A 21595-nucleotide genomic window follows, 5' to 3' on the forward strand; every position below is an offset into this window, starting at 1 on the left:
TTGCTTACATGACAGACCTCATTTGTGGAATAGGACTTTGTGTCAGGGCCAGACTCTGTCCTCTCCCACACTCTTAGATGGAATGGTCAGGTCCTGTTTGGTCCTCAACTCAATCTGGTAGGGCTTTTGGTAATGGTTTCTACCTCCCCTGTTACACCTGCACACAAAGTGCTGGCAAGTTTAGGTCCACTTCAATTGTTTGGGTTCAATGTATTATGGTCTTCAGGGCCTTCAATAGAGTTCTCAGCGCAAAATGCTATGAACTTTCAGGTCCTGGACAGAGCTCTGCCAGCCTTCAGCTCTGTTCCATGGTCGTAGTGCTGTACATTTCTGACCCTTTCTGGAGCTTCCTACTCAGAGCATTTTGGTCTTACCGTCACTAGCAAGAGATCTATGGATTTCCCTTCACCCTGGGTTGACCCAATCTCATCACCACCTTGATCACCATCTCTCCTCAGATCTTAAAGGAGTTAAGTCCAGGATCTCAAGCCCAACAGCACTGAAAAGCAATCCCTATGGAGATTCAGTCTGGCAATTGCTCCTGTAAGTGCTACAGCCACAGCTACTGAAGGAAAAGTTCTTGTCATCAAAGTCCTTAACACTGTTAAATAGTTCAATGCGAGGACTGATATGAAAAATCAAATAAAGTCAAATCAGTGAAAGTGACATTAAAGAAGAAGTACTAACCTTTGCTTTATCATAGTACCCTAAGGACCATGGGATTTTTCCATCTGATTTGCAGCTAAAACCTTCCATGTTTTCTCTTCCCCATTAGAAGGAGAGCGTGCTGAGAGCAGGGACTATCTTGATTTTCTATTTATATCTCCAGTGCTTAGTATAGTAAATGCTTATTTATTTATTCACTTCCCATATGTTCCCACCCCTCCCACCCAATCCCACTGTCCCAAAAAGTTTCACCATCCAGCACTCCAAGCTTCTTACTCCCTTGGAATAAAGTATTATAGGTTTAAGGTGCTCCTACAGCATCACTGGTCAGAGTACCAGCAGACTGATGACTTGTTTACCTGCCCTCAAGCTGGCTTCTCTGGTAGAGGGTATTCGTAAACTTCTGCCTAACTTTTAAAAAAAATTAATATTTATTGGTATCTTGTGTTCTTACATTGCTTAAATTTCCCCCTGCACATCACTCCCTTCCTGAGAATCATCTCTTTGTAAGGTACACTGTCTCTTTAAGGTTCCTTTCATAAGGATCAGTTAATGATGGAAAAGAAAAGAAAAGAAAAGGTGTTTTTGTATAAAGGAAGAGGTTTGTATCGATTGTTAAAGGATAAGATATTCCGGCTGTTACAGATGAACATTTTGATACCTAACATGAATAGAAAAAGAATTTTGTTTTAACATAAACTGCTAAAAATGTACATGAAGAAGCAGAGCTTTCAGACAGGGTCGGTACAGTTTAGGAGAGCAAATGATCTGTAGAGAAGTGAGGACTGCCGGGGAACTTGCTGTCAACAATGGGGAGAGATGTTGTGCTTGTGTGGTAACAGGTAAATGTTCTGAAGAAGCAAGAAAGATTATTTGTTAAGAAACAGAGAAATAGGTGTGTGAAAAAAAGATAGCATCAAGGACACTGGAGAGGGGGACCTTTTCAGGGACTTCAGAACTAAGGTTTGATGGGTATCTCAGCTAATTTGCATATCTGTCACACAAGGGAAGTGAGTAAAACTAAGAAAATGAGAAATAAACATTTGGGCAATGAGATAAGTTTAACAGCTTGTAACTTTAAAAAGGCCTATTGATTTGATGGGGGAATTGTGGGAGTTGTGACTTTTTAAAGTCAAAAGTGAGTGACTAAGAATTAGGAGTAGGCTCTCATAGGAAATGTCACAGCAGAGAGGGCAGCAAAGGAAGGAGAGGAACCTTCAGAAAAGAACAGCTAAAGAAGACAGCAGGGGGCTGAAAAGGGCTCTACCAGAGCAGAGTAGCAGTCACAAAGAGAATGCTTTAGCTGATCAATCCTAAATGGCCAGAAAGAAGTGATTTTATTGACCAAGAGCTCCAGTGCCCAGCCACCTTGCCTTAGTCAAACTGAGACTTGTTAAGGACCTTAGCTTGAAAAGGCCAAAGTTTCCCAATGCATCCTGGATCATCTCCAGTTGTCCTGATCCATATCTGGCCACTGGACCCCCATGGCTCCAGAGGAGAAAGTGAGGCTGGTGACTTTGCACAGCCCTCCCTCACTTAAATCCAATTCACTTGCACGTCATGGCATCACCTTCCTGACAAACAGCAGCAGCAGCAGCAGCAGCAGCAGCAGCAGCAATCCCGGGTGAGAGAAAGGTGTGGGTAGCTCTCTGCTATCACCTCTATCTTCAAAAGGAAAAGCAGAAGCGCATTACTGCTGCTTTGATAGCCTGGTGAGGATGGGGAAGGGTGTTACTGTGAGCTCTATTCTGAATGAGTGGTGGAACTGTTGGGAAGGGTGTTGCAAACACCCAGCACTCTGGTGGAGGACACAGAATGAGCAGTAAAAAATGCATTATTAAGCACTTACTATGTTCACTATCCAAATAAGTAAGTAAAAACCTGGGCTATTTTGTAGAGCCCAGAGAGAGCCAATTTGTTGAGCCCTTTAGTTCTCTGGCTAGAGACTCACTATTTACATTAAGAGCTAATCCTTTCTAAGTGTTTTTTTTAACGGTGATGATTATTTGAAAGACCTTATGAAAGGTTATGTTCAAGTAAAGAAGGCAATTTCCCCAGATTAAGAATGGTGAAGATCAACAGTCAAGCAGTGAGGAGAGAAGCAGTTTCATGTGGTGCATATGGTCCTAAATGGACAACTAAAACTGAAGCTTGGAGTCTAGAACTGTGAATCACTTGAATTACATGATTTGGCACTCCTCAAGTGTTTATGTGCTAGGTTCCTGTAAGTTTGTGCCCATTATTCACTTTATCTATTAAGAAAATTGGTTTAAGAGTGTAATCTGGGTTTGAGTATTGTGATTTACTTCGTTATTTATGTACTTGCTTTCGTATACTAGTATCTACAATATTATGTCTTTTGCCTTACTGTTAGTTAAATGATTATCTTTCAAATCTGAAAGTCTCCATTAGCCAGTCAGAAAACACATTGGTGCTAGAGTGGTAAGTAAGAAAGTATATTTGTTCTCAACAGGGTTATACCTACCCCCACAACCCTAAGATAGCTTAAATGTAACTGTGTGCTAGTGGTCTATCTTGGGGAACTTAGACCTGCCAGTGTGCTGGAGTGAATAAGTCAAACTCAGAAAAAGAAGTGGGGTGTCTTAAGAGGCCCACCTAAAGAGAATTAGTTACTGATGGTGCAGACATTAAAACTCCATTAGATGAGCACCACTGGACGCCATTTTGTAATGTTAAATGTGAGGACGGTAGAAAGTTATGCCTTATAACAAAGAATTTTTTTAATAGAAAAAGAGTAAAACAATCTGCAAAACCGATCAATAAATTGAAGAAAACCTGCCAATATAAACAACATTTCAAAACTGAAGCCCTATTCCCCAACCTCTGCAAAGAAGCAGGGAAGGTGTCTTCTCATATCACCTTTCTGGAACCAAACTTGTTCTTTGCAGTTTTTAATTGTTTTGTGCTTACTGCACCTTCTATTTAATTGTTGTAGTCATTCACTGTGCCTGTTGTTTTCTTGGCTCTGCTTACATCACTCTTCAGTAGTTCATGAAGATTTTTCCATGCTTCATCATATTTATTATTTCTTACAATCCAGTAATATTCCATTACATTCATATATCAAAATTTATTTAGACACTCCACAATTGGTAAATATTTACTGTTTCCAATTCTTTGCTATCACGAAAAAGTGTTGCTATAAATATTTCGGTGTATATGGGATTTTCTTCTTATCAGTGGCTTCCTTGGGATTTAAGAATAGCAGTGGAATCTCTGGGTCAGAGTATGGATATTTTAGTCATTTTATTTGCTTAATTGCAAATTGCTTTCCAAAATGGCTCTAGTGATTCACAGTTCTACCAACAATGCATTAGTATGTCTGTCTTTCTGCAACCTCTTGGACCTTGAATATTCCGATCTTTTGTCATCTCTGTTAATCTGCTGGGTCTGGTGGAAGGCAAAACCTCATGGGCGTTTTGATTTGCATTTCTCCCACTATTAGTGCTTTGGAGCATCTTACATATAGTTGTTTACAGTTTGTAATTTTTTTGAGAACTGTTTTCTGGCTTGCCTTTTGTGCAGTCTTAGGCTAGATGAGAGGGCTTACTATTGTTTCTCTTTGGCTTCTTAATCATTATTCAATTGATGTAATGTCTTTAAATTTTTTTGATGGAGTACATGGGCAAAAGTTGGGCTTCTGTAAGACTTTCCATGTAACTCATACTAATTAGAAGACCAAGTGTTCTTCCCACTTTAACATGCTGACATTCAATATTTCTATAAGACTTCTAAACACCTGAAGGTCAACTTAGACATCCCTGTTTTTGGAATTATTTTCTGACCTGATTTGGTCAACTCACCAAATTATGTTTCCCTATTTCCTACTCCTACCAAGTCTGTCAATCAACAGTCTCTCCACTCTTTTCCACAGTCTGCACACTCTTTTCCACTGCTAACACTGTATGAGCTTTCCCCTCTGCATACCTTCCTGAGGTAGCTTATATAGTGATCACTCTAAAATGCCTTGTCATTTCAAATCTCTATTAAAAACCACTTTTTTCCTCTCTTGGATACACATTTTGGTTCCTAAATTGCTACCCACTTACAACCTAGCTGCAAAATGTTTATCAGCATTTGACTGATATCAGAAGTGACAAACCTAAAGAGGATATATTATATATGGACAGCTCTTCTTTTTGCTATATTCTTTCTAGTACTTTATTCTGTCAGTACTTTTTCAGCAGAAATTTTGTTTGGGTTATTATGGTGGATTCAAGATTAACTCATTCATGTCTATGACTGTTATAATGATAGTAAAAGAATGCTTATTACAATGACTACATTTGTCACTCTACTTTGCTAGCTGAAATCTTAAAAATATTCATAATCTATGTCACTATCTTTATTTCATCTAGTTTTTGGCTACAATGACTGTTTGAAATGCCGTATCAGACACATAGCATTTAATTTCCTGAGTGTTACAGATTAAGTACTTATTACTGGAAAAAAAGGATCAAAAAGGCTTAGAGGGATGAGATGGCATAAGATACATGTGAACACAGTCTGATAAGGGTGCTCATAAAAGTCAATATTAAGTGAGAAAAAATGAGTATTCTCTCATATCAATAACCAACTATTAATTGAGATTAAGGTTTCCCCTTTCTATTTCCTCATTCAGAAATAACCCCCTGTATGTTACACAGTCAGTCTCTGGAGGGTGCATACTTGGTTGGGACCCCATCCAACTAGAAAACCTTACTAAAATAATGTAATCTAAGTGAATTCAGGCAAGCTTGGGTGGAGGTAGATTCCCTTGTCTAGATTGCTGGAGGCTGGGGGTGATCTGGGTAGAGAGGAGTGAGAGTGACATGAGCAAAGTCACATCCCCTAGACCCTCATTAGAACAGGCCCACCTCTCATTATAATATTAATTCTCTCATTAATTGTTAACCAATCAGAGTTGATTTCCACCTGTCAGAAATACCCACTCTTCCAAGGGCATATAAGTACTGAGAGAGAAAGCCAACTGACCATTTATTATTTGTTAGCCGTAATTTAAAAAATGATTGTTAATTACCCAGCAATTATGTCTCCTGAACTTTTTATATATCACGTAAATAATCTTTAGGCACATGACATGGAGTCAAGTGCTACTTTGAAATTACTTTATTTTTTATACACTTTGTCTTTACTTAAAAGTAAGCTCTTTTGAGGCCTGGGATTTATTTTTTGACTTTGTAACCTCAGTGTCTAGCACAAGGCTTTGCATACAGTAGGTGCTTAAAAGTGTTTCAAAACTATTAAATTTGGGGGCAGCTAGATGGCACAGTGGATAGAGCAACGGCCCTGGAGTCAGGAGGACCTGGCTTCAAATCCGGCCTCAGACACATAATACTTCCTAGCTATGTGACCCTGGGCAACTCACTTAACCCCAAGTGCCCTCACACACACACAAAAAAACAACCTATTAAATTCGAATTCTAAAATTCATCCAAAGCGTCACTATAACCTGCTCACTAAAACCTTAGAACTCAATGAGAAGACAGCAACAAGTTAAACACACACAGACCAACTGTCTATCATACAAGTTTATGGGGACAAGATGAATTAAAATATGTTTGTTTTTCATATTTAAGTATTTTTTTAAATTAAATTCCTATGCATAGTAAAGGAAAAGTATGAATATTTCAGAAGCAGATGAAAGAGAAGTTATAGACTAGAATGAGTTGTAATGAGAAAGGACAAGGAAATCCAGCCTGGGGGTGAAGAGTGTCACAATTATCAAAGGCAGATGGAAAAGAGATGACTGTTCTAGATGTAACTCAGGGAAGACCTATATGCACATACATATCCATTATTCAACAACTCTGATGGAATGTGCATACCATTTTCTAAAAAATTCATTGTTAATTAATGGCCAAAAACAAGGAACCAAAAGTGAGGCACTATTTCATGATATCAAGGTCACTGCCACCACTACTCTCATACCCTGTAATGGCCAACACCTGAAACTTGGCCTTAGGGCAGTGAGTATAGTAACAAAGGATGGGTTTAAGGGAGACTAGATACCCTCTGACATATTTGCCAAGCATTTAATTTTACAGCTAATAATTATCTCTAAGATCCAAGTGTTCACCTCATACACTTGCCAACAAGCAAAATATACACAACCTTTTCTTCCTGATTACTTTGTCACATCCATTTCTTTTAGATTTTCTTAATGCTCAGAAAGATTATTTTCCATGGGATAGGAATTATCTGCTATTAGAACTGTGGTTACTATTAAGAATATGTCACAAGAATCTAAAGGAAGATATCAAATCTGGCTGAAGAAGTCTGTCTGAATCAAAGCGATCAATTATATGTAACTCACACATTTATTGAGAGCATAATGTGTGCACAACTCTATGATAGGCAGGTGGGGAGATACAGAGCCTGGATAAGACAGAGACAATGGGATTACCTTTGACATCAATATCAGAGAACAAGAGTATGAAAAGATATGAATGAATGTTAACTAAAGTCAATTCCTATAGTTAAAAAAAAAGGTATAAGGAAGTTAGGTGAGGGAGGATAAAAATGTACAACAAAAGGAAGCACTGGACTTACTTAGAGTCAGAAAATCTGGGCTTGATGATGGCAAAGTCACTTAAGGAAACTGAGAAACAAAAACTATCTCTAAGGATCCCAGAAAGTAGGAACCTTGGCAAAGTTTTTATCTTATTCTTCCAAAACAAGGGTATTAATGAATTACAGTCTAACAGGCTCCTCTAGAACATGCCAAAATGTTCTTTTGGAGGATGATGGGTTATTTAATGCTGCAGATATTCCAACCATTACTACAGCAAGTTCAATATAAAAGCAAATGGTAGGACAAAAAATTTGTCTAGAATAACTGTTAAGGAAGTGGTAACTCATAATAAGCTAGATAAAGTTAGCCTACATTAATAGACTAGCAGCTTGTATTTTAGGCAGTCTAAAGAGATGGTCAGAAGAGTGACTACTAATATTTGCAAATACCCAGCTCTAATCCCACCCAAGAAATAGTATTAGGTTATAGCAGAGCTATAGCAAAGTGGAATGAACTGCTTAGGAACTTAGCGGGTTTCCCCTCTCAAGAAGCAGTTACAAAAACAGGAGTGAGTGAAAGAAACCTAAAATCAAATGCCCTATTTAGTCAGGTCTTATTTCTAGTGACCATACCTCTGCTTGCCAGGCCAGCGTGGAAGCAGAGAGGGCTGAAGTGCGGCCAGCCCCCAGAACTGCAATAGTTTCCCCATCATCATCCACCACTTTGAAGTCCAGGTCCTCGTTGTACTTTCTTCTCTTCACTTGCCGTCCTGAGCGCCGTTTCTACAAAACAAACAAATCTAATCAGAGAGGAATTGTTCCTTCTGCCAAAGCCAAATTTTAGGAACCTGAGGTCCACAAGATTTAGGAGGGAAGTTCCATTTCTTTTTCAGAATGGCACAAAAGAATCCAGTGAGTTTTACCAGCATCTATTCAGGTGTGTGTGCTCTTCCCTAAGAAAACCCAATACATGACAATCAGATTTCACAAAGTTGGTGTTTCCACACTTTGTCAAACAATTCTTTTCTAATATGTGCTGAACCTGACTTGAATCAAAAGCCACATGAACCCATATCTCCTCCTTTATGTTATCTCCAAACCCCTACCCAAACTTTCCTGCTACAGGATCAGGTTACTTCTAAGCAAGATGACTATCATTTTAAGAACTCCCAAAGCCACATCTGAAAACCATTCTCATTACTCTGCCACACTGACTACATCCTACTTTAGGTTCACGAAGATTACTAGCCTTATACATCCCAAGCCCCACCAATCTCTACCAGTCTAGTTCACCATCCTCCTTCCTTAGCCTTGCCTTTCCTATTTGTTAACCCTTAATATTTCTCATATGATACAGAAATTGTGGAACTATGACTATAGCTAGAAAAAATCCATGCACTCCGAGTTTACAAGTAGTGGTTTCATTTGGCAAGCCAGAATATTGATCATCGTCAGATGCTGACCTACTCCTGCTCGCTAAGGTCCCCCTTCTGGCTATTGATCTATGATTCTATAATCCTATAACCAAACAATTTAGGAGGCTGTGAGATGTAGAAAAGGACCACAAAAAGCTGGAACTGCATGATCATAGATGGTCCATTAAAAACAGAATAGGAGGCAGCTAGGTGGCGCAGTGGATAGAGCACCAGCCCTGAAGTCAGGAGGACCTGAGTTCAAATCTGGCCTCAGACCAAACACTTGACACTTACTAGCTGTGCGACTCTGGACAAGTCACTTAACCCCAACTGCCTATTAAAAATAAAAAAAAACAGAATAGCTCAACTAGCAACTTGGGGCACTTCAAGAAAGGTAGCATTTCCAGGACCTTCAAAACAAGCTGAAAACTAAATTCCATGAGGGAAAGAGCTCGGTTTTTGTTGTTGTTGTTATTGTTTTTGTCTTCATATCCCCAGCACCCACCACAGCACCCTATACAACTAATGAATATTTGTTGAATCAAAGGAAAAAAAGACAACTCAATCTATGAAGGGGGAAATTCCTACCTAAAGAAGTATTCACCTGGACACTGTTTTTAGGAATGAGATTTAGAAGGGCTTTAAATTGGCTTTGGTGAACCTCCCAAACTGTTCTGAAATAAGGAGCACATTCATATCTCTAACTCAATATTTTAAAGCATTCAGATTTCAAAATTACTTGTACAAACACTGATAGTAATCTGGATCCTAAAATTCTTAGAAGGACATAACTCCCTCTGAAAAGAACACTGGTCCCAAAAGAGTACACTAAAAAAAGGCCTATTCACTACTTTCTTTATCTCTGACCAAGTCCGAGGACTCAGTTTACAGAAGTAAACCAGAGGCAGGAATAAATTAGTAATAAAATGGCAGTAGGAAGATCCCATCTAGAAGCTGTCTTTCAAAGAGGCTCCCAGTCATAACTATACCTGGCTGTCAGCCGACTCAGTGGATTCCTCTGTGTTCCGATGAGATGAACTCAACAGGCCCTGATCCAGCTCTAGGCTTTCCACTGATATATCATTTTTCCTTTTCCCTTTCTTCCTCTTCTCTACTGGAGTTGGTCCTTGCTCCTTGCTACAAGGGAAAATTAAGAGTTAAACTTCTTGATGTAATGAATTAAATCTATTGGGCAGTTTTTAAAACTCCAGTAGCAAATATGCACATAGATGATAAAACTGCTTACTCAAGATGTACACACAGGCTGGGAAGTGGTTCAGAAAATGTGAATTAAAGTCTGGCAATCCCCACCTCCCCCCTTCCCCCCAAACAAAAACACACATCAGATATCATGGCCTCAAGACCAAAAGAGGACTTTTAGTTTTTCATCAAAACAGTAGTTTTGCTTATGTTTACTTGAAGTAAAAGTCTTTTCAAGACTTACTGGTCTACTTGGAAGACAGAAGTCTTCCTAGATCAGATCCTTAAAATTAAAGCCAAAGAGACTTCAACTTCTTTTTCAACTCACATAGTCTAGATGCAATCCTCATATGCTAAATTAAGCCACATGGTTTTAACATTTCCAGACTCGATGGAGAAAAACAAAAGGAATAACAATCACTAGAAAAAAAAAGATGCCAACCTGGCCTTCCTGGCTTTCATCTTGGGTGTAGAATCTGCGCCGCCCCTTTTGTCTTTAGCATCCTTGGATAGTTTGGGCTCCCTTGGTTTCCTAGACTTCCTAACGGCCTCCTTTTGTTTCGGCTCCTTCTGCTTTTTCGGCTCTTTGGCCTTTTTAGGTTCTTTTGGTTCTTTAGGTTCTCTCTTCCTCTTTGGTTTGGGTTCTTTATCCTTGACTCCTTTCTCCATAGACTCTTGCTCACAAGGATCCTTTTTCTTCCGTTTCTTCTTCACCCCCGTGCCTCCACCTCCACTGTCCTCCATCCCATTATGGGACGTCATTTTCCTAGGGAAAAGGTGATCAGTGTCTTCAGCTGGATAGAGGTCCTTCTCAAGGATACAGTGACTGGCCAAATCTGTAATTTTCTCTTCCTGATCAGGGCTGCTAACAAATGAAGACTGAGACTTGTACTCACAAGTGACAGAGGCATCAGACATTGGGGAGCGACTCAGAACTTTTAAATTTGAAAACTGCTGCAGATACAAGACAAAAAAAAAGATTAAATTTCCCTTTAATACTTAATACTTAAAGATCTGTTACAAGCTCAAATGTATGCAGAGAATTCCCTCTACCACACTTTGTAAGCGACCAGTGAAAACCAACATATCCTGAGGTTTTACGAGTTCCTATAGTATAGATACAAACTTTCATGAATCATATGCTGGAGGGCACCTACCATTTTCTTCCACCAAAAAGTCTCTGGCACCAATGTTAAACACAAAATACCAGGTATGCTGTTCCAACACAGTATGGCATCTCTTATGCTTATCTCTTATCTTAATTTATGGAGTAAAAATAAACACTAAATGTGCATATGATATCTGGAAGAGGTAAAATGACTGGATTCTACTCAGGCTCTATTGTCTCATTCCCTCTGAAGGCTACCCTCTTTACTTCCTTGTCCAGATAGAAAATACAGACAGCAGACATGGCATAGCACACTATGGTCAAAAACATGTGAAATGGGGCAGCTAGGTGGCACAATGGATAGAGCATGGGCCCTGGATTCAGGAGGTCCTGAGTTCAAATCCAGATGCAGACACCTGATACTTAACTAGCTGTGTGACCTTGGGCAACTCACTTAACCCTAACTGCCAAAAAAAAAAAGAAAGAAAGAAAAGAAAAGAAAAGAAAAAAATGTGAAACAAGGCAAACAAAATTAGTTTTGCTACTTTAAGGCTATAGCACATTCCTGGCCAGAAAGAATATTATATAGCTTCAATAATCCATCAATGAATTATTTAATTTATTATTTATTAAGTATTTAATAAGTTCTTACAACATGCAACAGAACTTCCAGAAACAAAAATAAAAGGGTCCCTGATCTCAAGGAGCTTATATTATATTGGGATGGGGTAAAGAACAATACATATATAAGTATCTACAAAAGAGATACAAGGTAATATTAGTGGGGCAGAGGAAACTGGCAGCAAGGAAAACCACATCAGGAAATGCTTCCTACAAACAGCGGGGTTTGAACCGAGTACTGAAGGAAAACACGGGATTCAAAGAAGAAGAAGAGGTGATGAAAGTGATTATCAACGTGAGGGCTGTCTAGTGTAAAGGCATGGAGACAGGAAATGGCATGTCAAGTGTGAGAAACAGGAAGGTGGTCAATCTGGCTGGACCATGGAAAGTGAGGGAGGGAGTAAGGTAGTATAAGAAAGCTAGAAGGTGAGTTGGGGGTCCGGTTATAAAGGGCTTTAAAGGGGAAAGAGAGATACTTGATTCTGCAGGAAATGAGAAGACACTTGAGTTTATCAGGTAGACCATATCTGTACTTTAGGAAAATCACTTGAGGCATAGTATACAGTAGTATACATGCAGTACTGTATATTATAATACTATACCATGTATGCTTCTATGCATCATATTTCTGGACAAGGAAGCAAAGAAGGTAGACCTTGGGGGAATAAAACAATAAAGCCTGAGTGTGATCCGATCACTTTACCTCTTCCAAACATTATATCCACGTTCAGTTCTTTTTTACTCCACAAATTAAGATACAAAGTAAGCAGAAGAGATGCTATACTGAGTTCAGACAACACGCCTAGTATTTTGTGTTTGGATGAACTGGAAAACAGAAAAGACTTGAGATCAATTAGGAGACTACTGCAAAATACCAGGAAAAAGGTTATGAGGACCTGGACCAGGCTGCTGGCCATGAAAATAGAAACAAGAAGGATGTGAGAGATGATATGGAGACAGAAACCACAAGATTTGCAAATGATTAGCTATGTAGAGTGAGAGAGTATGGAATGGGGTAAGAGTGGGTTTGCAGTCCCAGATAAATGGAAGCATGATAATGCCTTTGAGTAAATTTTTGGGGAAAAATTAGTTTAATTTTGGACATACTGAAATGCCTATGGAAACCTAGATTGAAATCATAACTGAAAATTAAGAGATCATTACTAATTTTGGAAACAATAGTTTTAATTTATTGTTTAGTTGTTTTCAGTTGTGTTCAACTCTTCATGACCCCATTTGGGTTTTTTTTTTTTTGGCAAAGATAGTAGAGTGGTTTGCCATTTCCTTCTCCAGCTCATTTTACAGATGTGGAAACTGAGGCAAACTGGGTTAAGTGACACAGATAATATCTGAGGCCAGATTTGAGGCCACACAGACACAGACACACAGACACACAGACACACAGACACACACACACACACACACACACACACACACAATAACTACTGAAGGTTAATTCACCAAAATAGTCCATATGGCAAAATCTAGAGACCAGGAACTTAGGAATTTTTTAAACCATGGCTCATTTACTGATCAGTTTTAAAGAAAGTTAGCTTTTAACAACAATCACTTAGAATCTACTATTTGAGGGCAGCTAGATGGCGCAGTGGATAGAGCACCAGCCCTGAAGTCAGGAGGACCTGAGTTCAAATCCTGCCTCAGACCAAACACTTGACACTAGCTGTGTAACCCTGGGCAAGTCACTTAATCCCAATTGCCTTAAAAAAAAAAAAAAAGAATCTACTGTTTGTACACCCCTTTACCTTACTTACATTGAGGAAAAAGATAAAAGGAAATGGTACAACAATCGAAGTGCCAATGGATATCTTCATAGAATTAGATAAAATCCTAACACAATTCTTAGGGCAAAATAAAGATCTGTTCAGCTTAACTGTATTTCACAAAGAAAGGGACTATGGGGTAATAATAGGGAAATGATAGCAAATAAAAATAAGCATCAACAAAACATTTCAAGACAAAAGAAAAATAAACAAAGAAACTATGAAAATGAATGGAGGGCTCCCAATATGATACCAAAAGGTACCATGAAGCCATATTTACAAGAAAAAAAACTATCTGTTTTTGATTTTTTTCTTTTGTTTTAGTGAGGCAATTGGGGTTAAGTGACTTGCCCAGAGTCATACAGCTAGGAAGTATTATGTGTCTGAGGCCGGATCTGAACTCAGGTCCTCCTGACTCCAAGGGCGGTACTCTATCTACTGTACCACCTAGCTGCTCCCCCCCAAAAATTATATATTGTTCATACTCTTTGACCCAGAGACTAAACTATCAGGACTATTTATGGGGAGATTACTGACAACAAGATCTATATACATATGCCTACATGTACATATTCATAGTCACTTTATTTGTGATAACAAAAATTTAGAAACAAGATAAGCACCCAATAATAGGGCAATGGCTAATAAATTATCATATAAAAGTGTAATGGAATTACTGGTAAACTGTAAGGAATGAAAAATGCAAGTAAGTCAGAGAAACATGAGAAAGCCTATATAGATCCTATAGGGTGAAGAAAATAGAGCCAAAAGAACAACATACATATTACCTTCAACAAGAAATAAAACACTGAGAAACCACAAAACTCTGGTGAAATACAACAGTCAAATGTTTTGCTAAAACCTAGATGAATTAAATCTACAACAATCTGCTGATCTACTAGTCTATTAACCAGTCAAAAAAGGAAATGAGGTCAGTCTAGCATGATCTGTCCCTGATGAAACCATGTTGGGTTTTCTGTGATTACAACTTCCTTTTTTCAGATGCTCACTAACCATCCCTTTAACACAATGATCTAAAATTGTTCCAGGAATTAAGTTAAGCTCACCAGTCTATAGTCCATAGATTTCATTCTCTTCTCTTTCGGGGAAATTAGGTTTTTTGGTCTTTCTCCAGTCCTTCAGTGCCCTGCCTACTCTCTAATATCTCTGTGATCTTTCAAAGATAACTGAAGGCAGCTCAGCAAACACATCTCACAATTACTTGAGTAGCCATCAATATAGTTCAAGAGAGTCCAGTGCCTTGACTCTGATTATCAAAGGCAGCTAAATGGTCTCCTAGAATACCAACTCTATGAAGCATTTTACTGTTCTTCCCACTCCAAGGATGTCAGGATTAATCAATCAGTCAGAAAGTCAACAAGAATTTATTAAATGCATACTATATGGTAGGAACAATGCTAAGAATTAAGAATATAAAAAAAGGTAAAAAAAAAGCCTTTAGTCTCAAGGAATTCAAATTCTAATGGGAGAAACAATATTCAAATAGCTACATATATACGAGACATATATAGATGGAATATAATCCCAAGATGGAAGTCACTTACAATGGGGAGAGCCAGAAAAACCTCCTGAAGAGGGCAGCATTTGAGCTGAGTCTTGAGTGAAGCCAAGAGGCAGAGGTGAGGAAGGAAAACATTTCCATGCATGGGGGGTCTAAAAATGAATGTAGCTGGATTGCAGAGCATACGGATTGTATAGTGTACACATAATGGAATGGTAGGAAGGGAAAGGTTTTAAAGGACTTTAAATGCCAAAGACGGTACATTATATCTTATAATAGAGACAACAGGGAGGCAATGGAGTTTAATGAGAAGGGGGATGATATAGTCAGAATTATGCTTTTAAAAAAATCACTTGGGTAGCTGAATAAAGGATGGATTGGAGTGAGGACAGACTTGAGGCAGAGAGAGGTTTTTAGCAGGCTATAGCAATAGTCCAAGTAAGAAGTGTTGAGGACCTATTATTAGAGTAGCTGTGTGAACAGAAAGAAGAGGATGTATACAAGAGTGTTGAGAAGGTAGAAATAACATGATTTGACAACAGACTAGATATGTGAGGTGAGTACAAATGGGGAATTAAGGATGATTCCAAAGCTGCAAACCTGGGTGACTTGGAAGGATGGTAGTGTCCCTTCAATAGTAATAGAAAAGTTGGGAAGACAGAAGAGTTTGGGGACAAAGATAATGGTTCTATTTTGGACATGCTGAGTTTGAGATGCCTATAGGACATCTGGTTCAAGATGTTCAAAATTCAACTGGTGACATGAGACTGAAACTCAAAAGAATTTAAGGCTGGATATATAGCTCTGGGAATCATGTGCATAGAAATGAGAGTTGAAATCATGAGAGCTGATGAAATCACCAAGCAAGGTTGTAAAGAAGGAAAAAAGAAGAGAGTCCAGGACAGAGCCTTGGAGGACACCCATGGTTAGTGGACATGACCTGGATGAAGATACAGCAAAGATGACTGAGGAGCAGTAAAGACAGGTAGGAAGAATACAATTTTCTAATTGGGAAGGGACCTTGGAGATGATTGAGTCCAATCCCCTCATTTTGCAGGTCAGGAAATTTAAGCCCAGCAAGGCTGTTAAATGGCTTGTCCAAAGTCCATAGCTATTAAATAGTGAGGGGAGACTTAAACTGCAGACTTCTGTCTCTAAATCCCAGGCTCTTCCTACTATACCCTGCTAGCACCTTGGCAAAGAAAACAGAAACAAAATAAGAAGTGAGCAGCTCTGCCTTCTAACTTTATCATGTTACCAGCTCACAGACCCCAAGCAGTAGTCCCATCTCTTCCCTGATGCTCCTCTTTCCCCCAATGTCCCTAAGACGTTGCTTTCTGTTTCATTTCTCTGCTTTTCTTGCTAGTCTCAATCTAAAACTTTTGCCTCTTGACAGTATTATATTACAGGGCTAGGCCGTATTTTTGTATTCATCCTCTGATACCTGCCCCAGCTTTCTAATTTAGTGATTGATATCATTTGTAAGCATGATCATCACTTCATAATAGATGACATTGATAGGGCACTTTAAACTTGAAAAAGGCTTTATATATACTGTGTCATTGGAGACTCCAAACAACCCTCTCAAGTAGGTGCTACAGTTATTACCACCCTCATTTTACTGATGAGGAAATGGAGGTCAGGGAAGTTAAGTGATTTGCTCAGAATTACATAGCTAGTAGGTATTAGAGGCAGATTTCAAACACTTGCCTTCCTTACTACAAGTCCAGTGCTGAATTCTTTTTCTCCTCATCAAATTATTTGTCTTCGTGGGTTTCAGAATTTTATTCTTGACAGCCTTCTATTCCCCTTGGGACAACTTCCTTTGTAGAAAGAATATAGGATGCAGAATCAGAAGACCTAGGTCAAAATCTCAATGCTGCCACTTACTGATCCCAGGCAGCAAGTATTCATGCCTTATTTTCCTCATCTGCAAAATGAGGGGATTGGACAATATGATCTTTAAGATTCTTTCCAGTTTTAAATCTACAATCCCATGAATTTTAGGCCATGAAAGCCTATCTGGTCTGAACCCTTTAGAATGTGGTATCTCAAAATCTAATACGTGGGTTAGTCTATTCCTAACTTTCCTCTCCTGCATCACAAACAAACCAGTGAATCTGTTTCAGGAAAACAAACCAGGGAAAAGATAGGCCTAGTATGAGAAAGAACATTCAGGGGTTAGAGACATTTATATCTCCAGGATAAAAGGAGTGACTGCAGGGTAAAGGAGGTAACTGCAGTGTCAATGTTGTACCGGTTGGATCTTAGAAGAATCTTTGAATACCAGAGGAGGACTTCTAAGATCCAAGAAAACAAGGATTTATGACAGGACTTCAACAAGAAGCCCACAGTTAGCAAACAAACTTAACAGCAAATAAGGGGACTCCAAAGCGTGTGGGAGACAGGCTGAGGATCAGGAGAGATCTCAGAAGGGAAAAGGGAAAAGCTGTTCATTCTGAAGACTAGAGATACCCACAGCCAGGGAAGTAGTTTTTTAGATGGGCTGAAATAGCTAGGAGCTTTGCTCAACAGGAACGACTAGATTCTTCAAGAATCCAACACAAACAGCATTAGGTTGGCTGTCTCCAGGAAAGAGAAGATGAAATAAACAAGAAAGGTTTGGCAAAAATTTTGTTCCTTTCTTCAGATAGATTAATAGATTTACACACACACACACACACACACACACACACACACACACACACACACACCTCTGACTGATTATGTTCTCTGTACATTTGGATGGAAAACTAAGCAGCAACTATTCAATCAACTGGGCCCTTAATGCTTCATAAGTCCTTTTATTCCTCCCTAATTATCCATATCTGACTCACCACAGAAGCTATTCCCAACCTGGTCTTCCCTCCACAAGTCCCCCACTCAGCTCCCTCCTTCTCCCCTCTTAACTAAGGACTCTGCCGCCATTCAACTTTATCTTCGTTCTCTACATTCCAAAAATCACCACTTTCCTCCTTTACTCCAATTTCTGATAATGAAGTGGCCGTTCTCCTTGCCAACACTAACTCCTCTCATTGTGTCCTTAATCCAGTCTTCTCCTGTCTTCATCAACCTTTCTGCCCTCTTTATTTTCCAATCTCTATGTACTGGTTCCTACCCTAATGCCATCAAACATGCCCAAATCTCCCCCACCATGAAAAAAACCTTACCCTTCCCTTAAGCTATCATCCTGTATGTCTCCTTTTCTGAGCCAAAAGCCTAGAAAAAGCTTCCTACACTTGTTGCCTTAAATTCTTTTTTCTCACTCACTTCTTAATCCTTTAAAATGTGCCTTCTGAACTCATTATTCAACTGGCATTGTCAAAACTCTTATCCTTCTGTATATACCCTAACCGCTGTATTTGATACTGTTGACTACCTTCTCCTCCTGGGTTCTCTATTTTTTCTCTCCCTCTCTCTTTTTGTCTGTTTTCTCTCTCTCCCCCTTCTTGGTCTCCTTTGCTGGTTCATTATCCACAACATGTCCCCTAACTATGGATGTTCTCCTTTTCTTTTCCCTCTATATTCTCAATTAGCTCTATGCAGATGACTCACAGATACATATATCCAGTCCAAGTCTTTCCCATGAGTTCTAGTCCTAGCTCACAATTGCCTACTGGACATTTCACACTGAATGTCCCAGAAACATTTAAAACTCAACATGTCCAAAATAGAACTCATTATCTTCCAGTCCTCTCCATCCCAAACCATCCCATCTTCCAAACTTCCTTATTTCTGTCAAAGGTAACATTGTCCTACCAGTTTCCCAGTTTAGTTACTTCAACCTTATTCTGGACTTCCAACTCTCCCTCACCCCACATATCCAATCAGTTGCCAAATCTTGTTGTTTCCACTGTTACAACATCTCTTGTACCTGACCCCTTCTCTCCATACCCAGCTAGTTCAGGTCTTCATCACCTCTCACTCTGATTACTTCAACAGCCTCTTAACTGAAATACCTGATTCAAGTCTCTCACCACTCCAATCTATCTTATCCAAAGTAATTTTTCTTAAGCACAGATCTGACCATCTGACTCCCCTATTCAATCAATTCTGGTGGCTTCCTACTGCCCCAGGATAAAATAGGAACTCTTCTGTTTAGCTTTTAAAAAGCCTAGTCCCAATCTATTTTTTCCTGACCTACTGCAGCTCATTACCCTACCACACTACGCAATGCAGCCAAATGAGCATCCTTTCATTTCCTCACACATCTCATTTCCATACCTTTTGCACTGGCCATCCCACATACTTGGAATGAACTCCCTCTCTCCACCTCGGCTTCTCCATCTCTCTTTCTTTAAGACATACTTCGGGTGTTATCTTATACAGATATATGGGAATTCTTTCCTGATCATCCCTCTCAAACTACCCTGTATTTAACTACCTTGTATAACATTTACTCACTATCTATTTGTATACATATATCTCTCCCACTAGAATAAGCTTCTTGTGAGCAGGGATTGTCTCAATCTTTGTACTGGTATCACAGCGCCTGGCACGTTTAATAAACATTTGCTGATTGAATGATTGCAAAACAGCTGCTAAAAAGTCACTTGTAAAAGGAGTTTCCTTATTGCAAGTTCACTGCAACTAGTGAAATCACAGGTCTGGACAATAAAAGTCCCCTACTGTGTATAACAGTTAGAAGCAATAGTAGTGGCAAAGAAAAACAAATCTAGGAACCCTGGGGTTTGTGGTAGATTAAAGAAGGGGTCATAAAGGATACATCAAGCCCATAGTAACACACCAACAGATTTTTTGGGGTTCCAGACCTATGATTTCATTACTGTTCATAACGGGAGTGAAAAAATTCCTCTTACTGGAAATCTGCTGTTAATGTACAACTTACTCTTAAAGAACTGCCCAGAGGACTATAAGGTGAAGTGACTTGCCCAGGTTCTCAAACCTGATCTATAACACAGGTGGCACTTAAATATAGGTATTCCTGACTTTTGGGCTCTAGTCCCAATATTACACTCCCTCTCAACATCAACAACAATTTTCTCAAAATTCATTAAATATCATCCATATCATGCTTTTCCTCTCTTGTTTGTTGTTTATTTAAAATTATCCATAATGACAGAAGCAGAGAATGGCTTCAATCCTCCCAAAAACATTTCACTTCCAAAGAAATATGTATATATTTGAGAGGTTTCTTCCCATTACCTCACAATCCATGCCAACAGAAGCAAAGAATCTATACTAGTTTAATTTACAATTGGTTCTGAGATTCTAGCCTGTTATTTATATAAATTATTGTTTACAACTTAAATCAGGTCAAATGTGATTAAGTTTCCCTTTCTTCTGGTTAGCAATTCAATGACAAATTATTATTACTGCTTTTACCAGGATTTTTAAAATTTGAGACTAAATAAAGGGTGGTGGAGTAACAATTCTTTAAAAAAAACTTTTAAAAATTCGTGTGTGTGTGTGTGTGTGTGTGTGTGTGTGTGTGTGGTTTCTCCTGATGACTCTTAAGCACATGTTTCTTTCAACATGAAAATGATTTGTTCCTAGGATTCTGCCTGTAATGCTCGTTTTTCTTTCTCTTCTCTCTTTTTTTTTTTTGTTTTTGGTGAGGCAGTCAGGGCTAAGTGACTTGTCCAGGGTCACATAGCTAGTGAGTGTCAAGTGTCTGAGGCCAAATTTGATTTCAGGTCCTCCTGACTCCAAGGCCAGAGCTCACTGCACCACCTACCTATCTGCCTCTTTTTCTCTTCTGAGAGTAACCAGTATTCAACTTTAAACACTAGATAAGTTAAATAAAGTACACTGATTTATTCAATCATTACTCATTTTGCTTAAGATTGGCAATAAACAGGTCAAATAGTTCCACTGATTGGTCATTTGATTGTTCATTTTAATTTTTCCTCCCAAGGAGAAACAAGGTGGCTACATTCCCAATTTACTATATAGTGGCTTAGGCTCTCGAGTATGGTGTGTTGCCAAGATCTAAAAAGTCCCCAGCCAATGCTATTTCTATCCTACCCTACACTAGCACTGGCTCTGCTATGAATTAGTATAAACATTTTTGAAAGCAATATGGGATTATGCTAATAAAACGACTAAAATGCCCATACCTTTTGACCCAGACATTCTACTATTAAGCATATACCCCAAATAGTTCACTGACAAAAGAAAAGTTTCATATACACCAAACTATTTTACAGCACCATTTTTTTGTGGTAGCAAAGAAGTGGAAACAAAGTAGAGGTCCACTGATTAGGAAATAGTAAATAAATTGTGGTGTATAAATGTAATGGAATTTTACTGTGCTATAAAAAAAGTGTATGAAATATGAACACAGAAAATCATGTAAAAATTTACATGAACTGATACACAATGAAGTAAGAAGAGCAAAGAAAATAATACACAGAATTGCTACAGCAATGCAAATGGAAAGAACCACAACCACTACAAAGTAATAAAAATTAATGTAAAATTACAAAGAACAAACATGGTCCCAAAGAACAGGCATGAGAAGATACCTCCTCCCCCTCCTTTGCAAAGGTAGAAGTTTCAGGAGCATGGAATTTCATATATTTTCAGACTTTTTGGATATATTCATTGGTTTTGCTGATTTCTTTTCTTCCTTTTTTTCTTAAAAAAAAAAAACAAAAGAAAAAGAAACCTTCTTTGTTATATGTGATGGGCCTCTGGGAGGGGAAATGAGGAAAAATGCAGAGGGAAATTTGGCAATGTAAAAATAAAAGATATAACAAAAATGTACTTTTTAAAAAGACTGACA

The 21595-nt window shown here is 38.7% G+C and overlaps 1 protein-coding gene across 5 annotated transcripts in view; it reads right to left on the reverse strand.

The window, feature by feature from the left end:
• Positions 1 to 21595, reverse strand: part of CHD6 (chromodomain helicase DNA binding protein 6) — a 185591-nt gene that overhangs the window by 104510 nt on the left and 59486 nt on the right. For 3 of the 5 annotated variants that reach the window (XM_027867339.1, XM_027867342.1, XM_027867338.1), the window contains exons 2-4: positions 10258 to 10769; positions 9605 to 9752; positions 7834 to 7983 (exon numbers count right to left, since the gene is read on the reverse strand). In XM_027867339.1, the coding sequence (XP_027723140.1) occupies positions 7834 to 7983; positions 9605 to 9752; positions 10258 to 10769 (810 nt within the window). The remainder of the gene's footprint in view (positions 1 to 7833; positions 7984 to 9604; positions 9753 to 10257; positions 10770 to 21595) is intronic. The other 2 variants (XM_027867341.1, XM_027867340.1) reach the window with 1 other exon arrangement.

This window comes from Vombatus ursinus, unplaced genomic scaffold, assembly GCF_900497805.2.
Source record: "Vombatus ursinus unplaced genomic scaffold, bare-nosed wombat genome assembly UNPS02014785.1, whole genome shotgun sequence".
In the NCBI taxonomy this organism is placed as follows: Eukaryota; Metazoa; Chordata; class Mammalia; order Diprotodontia; family Vombatidae; genus Vombatus; species Vombatus ursinus.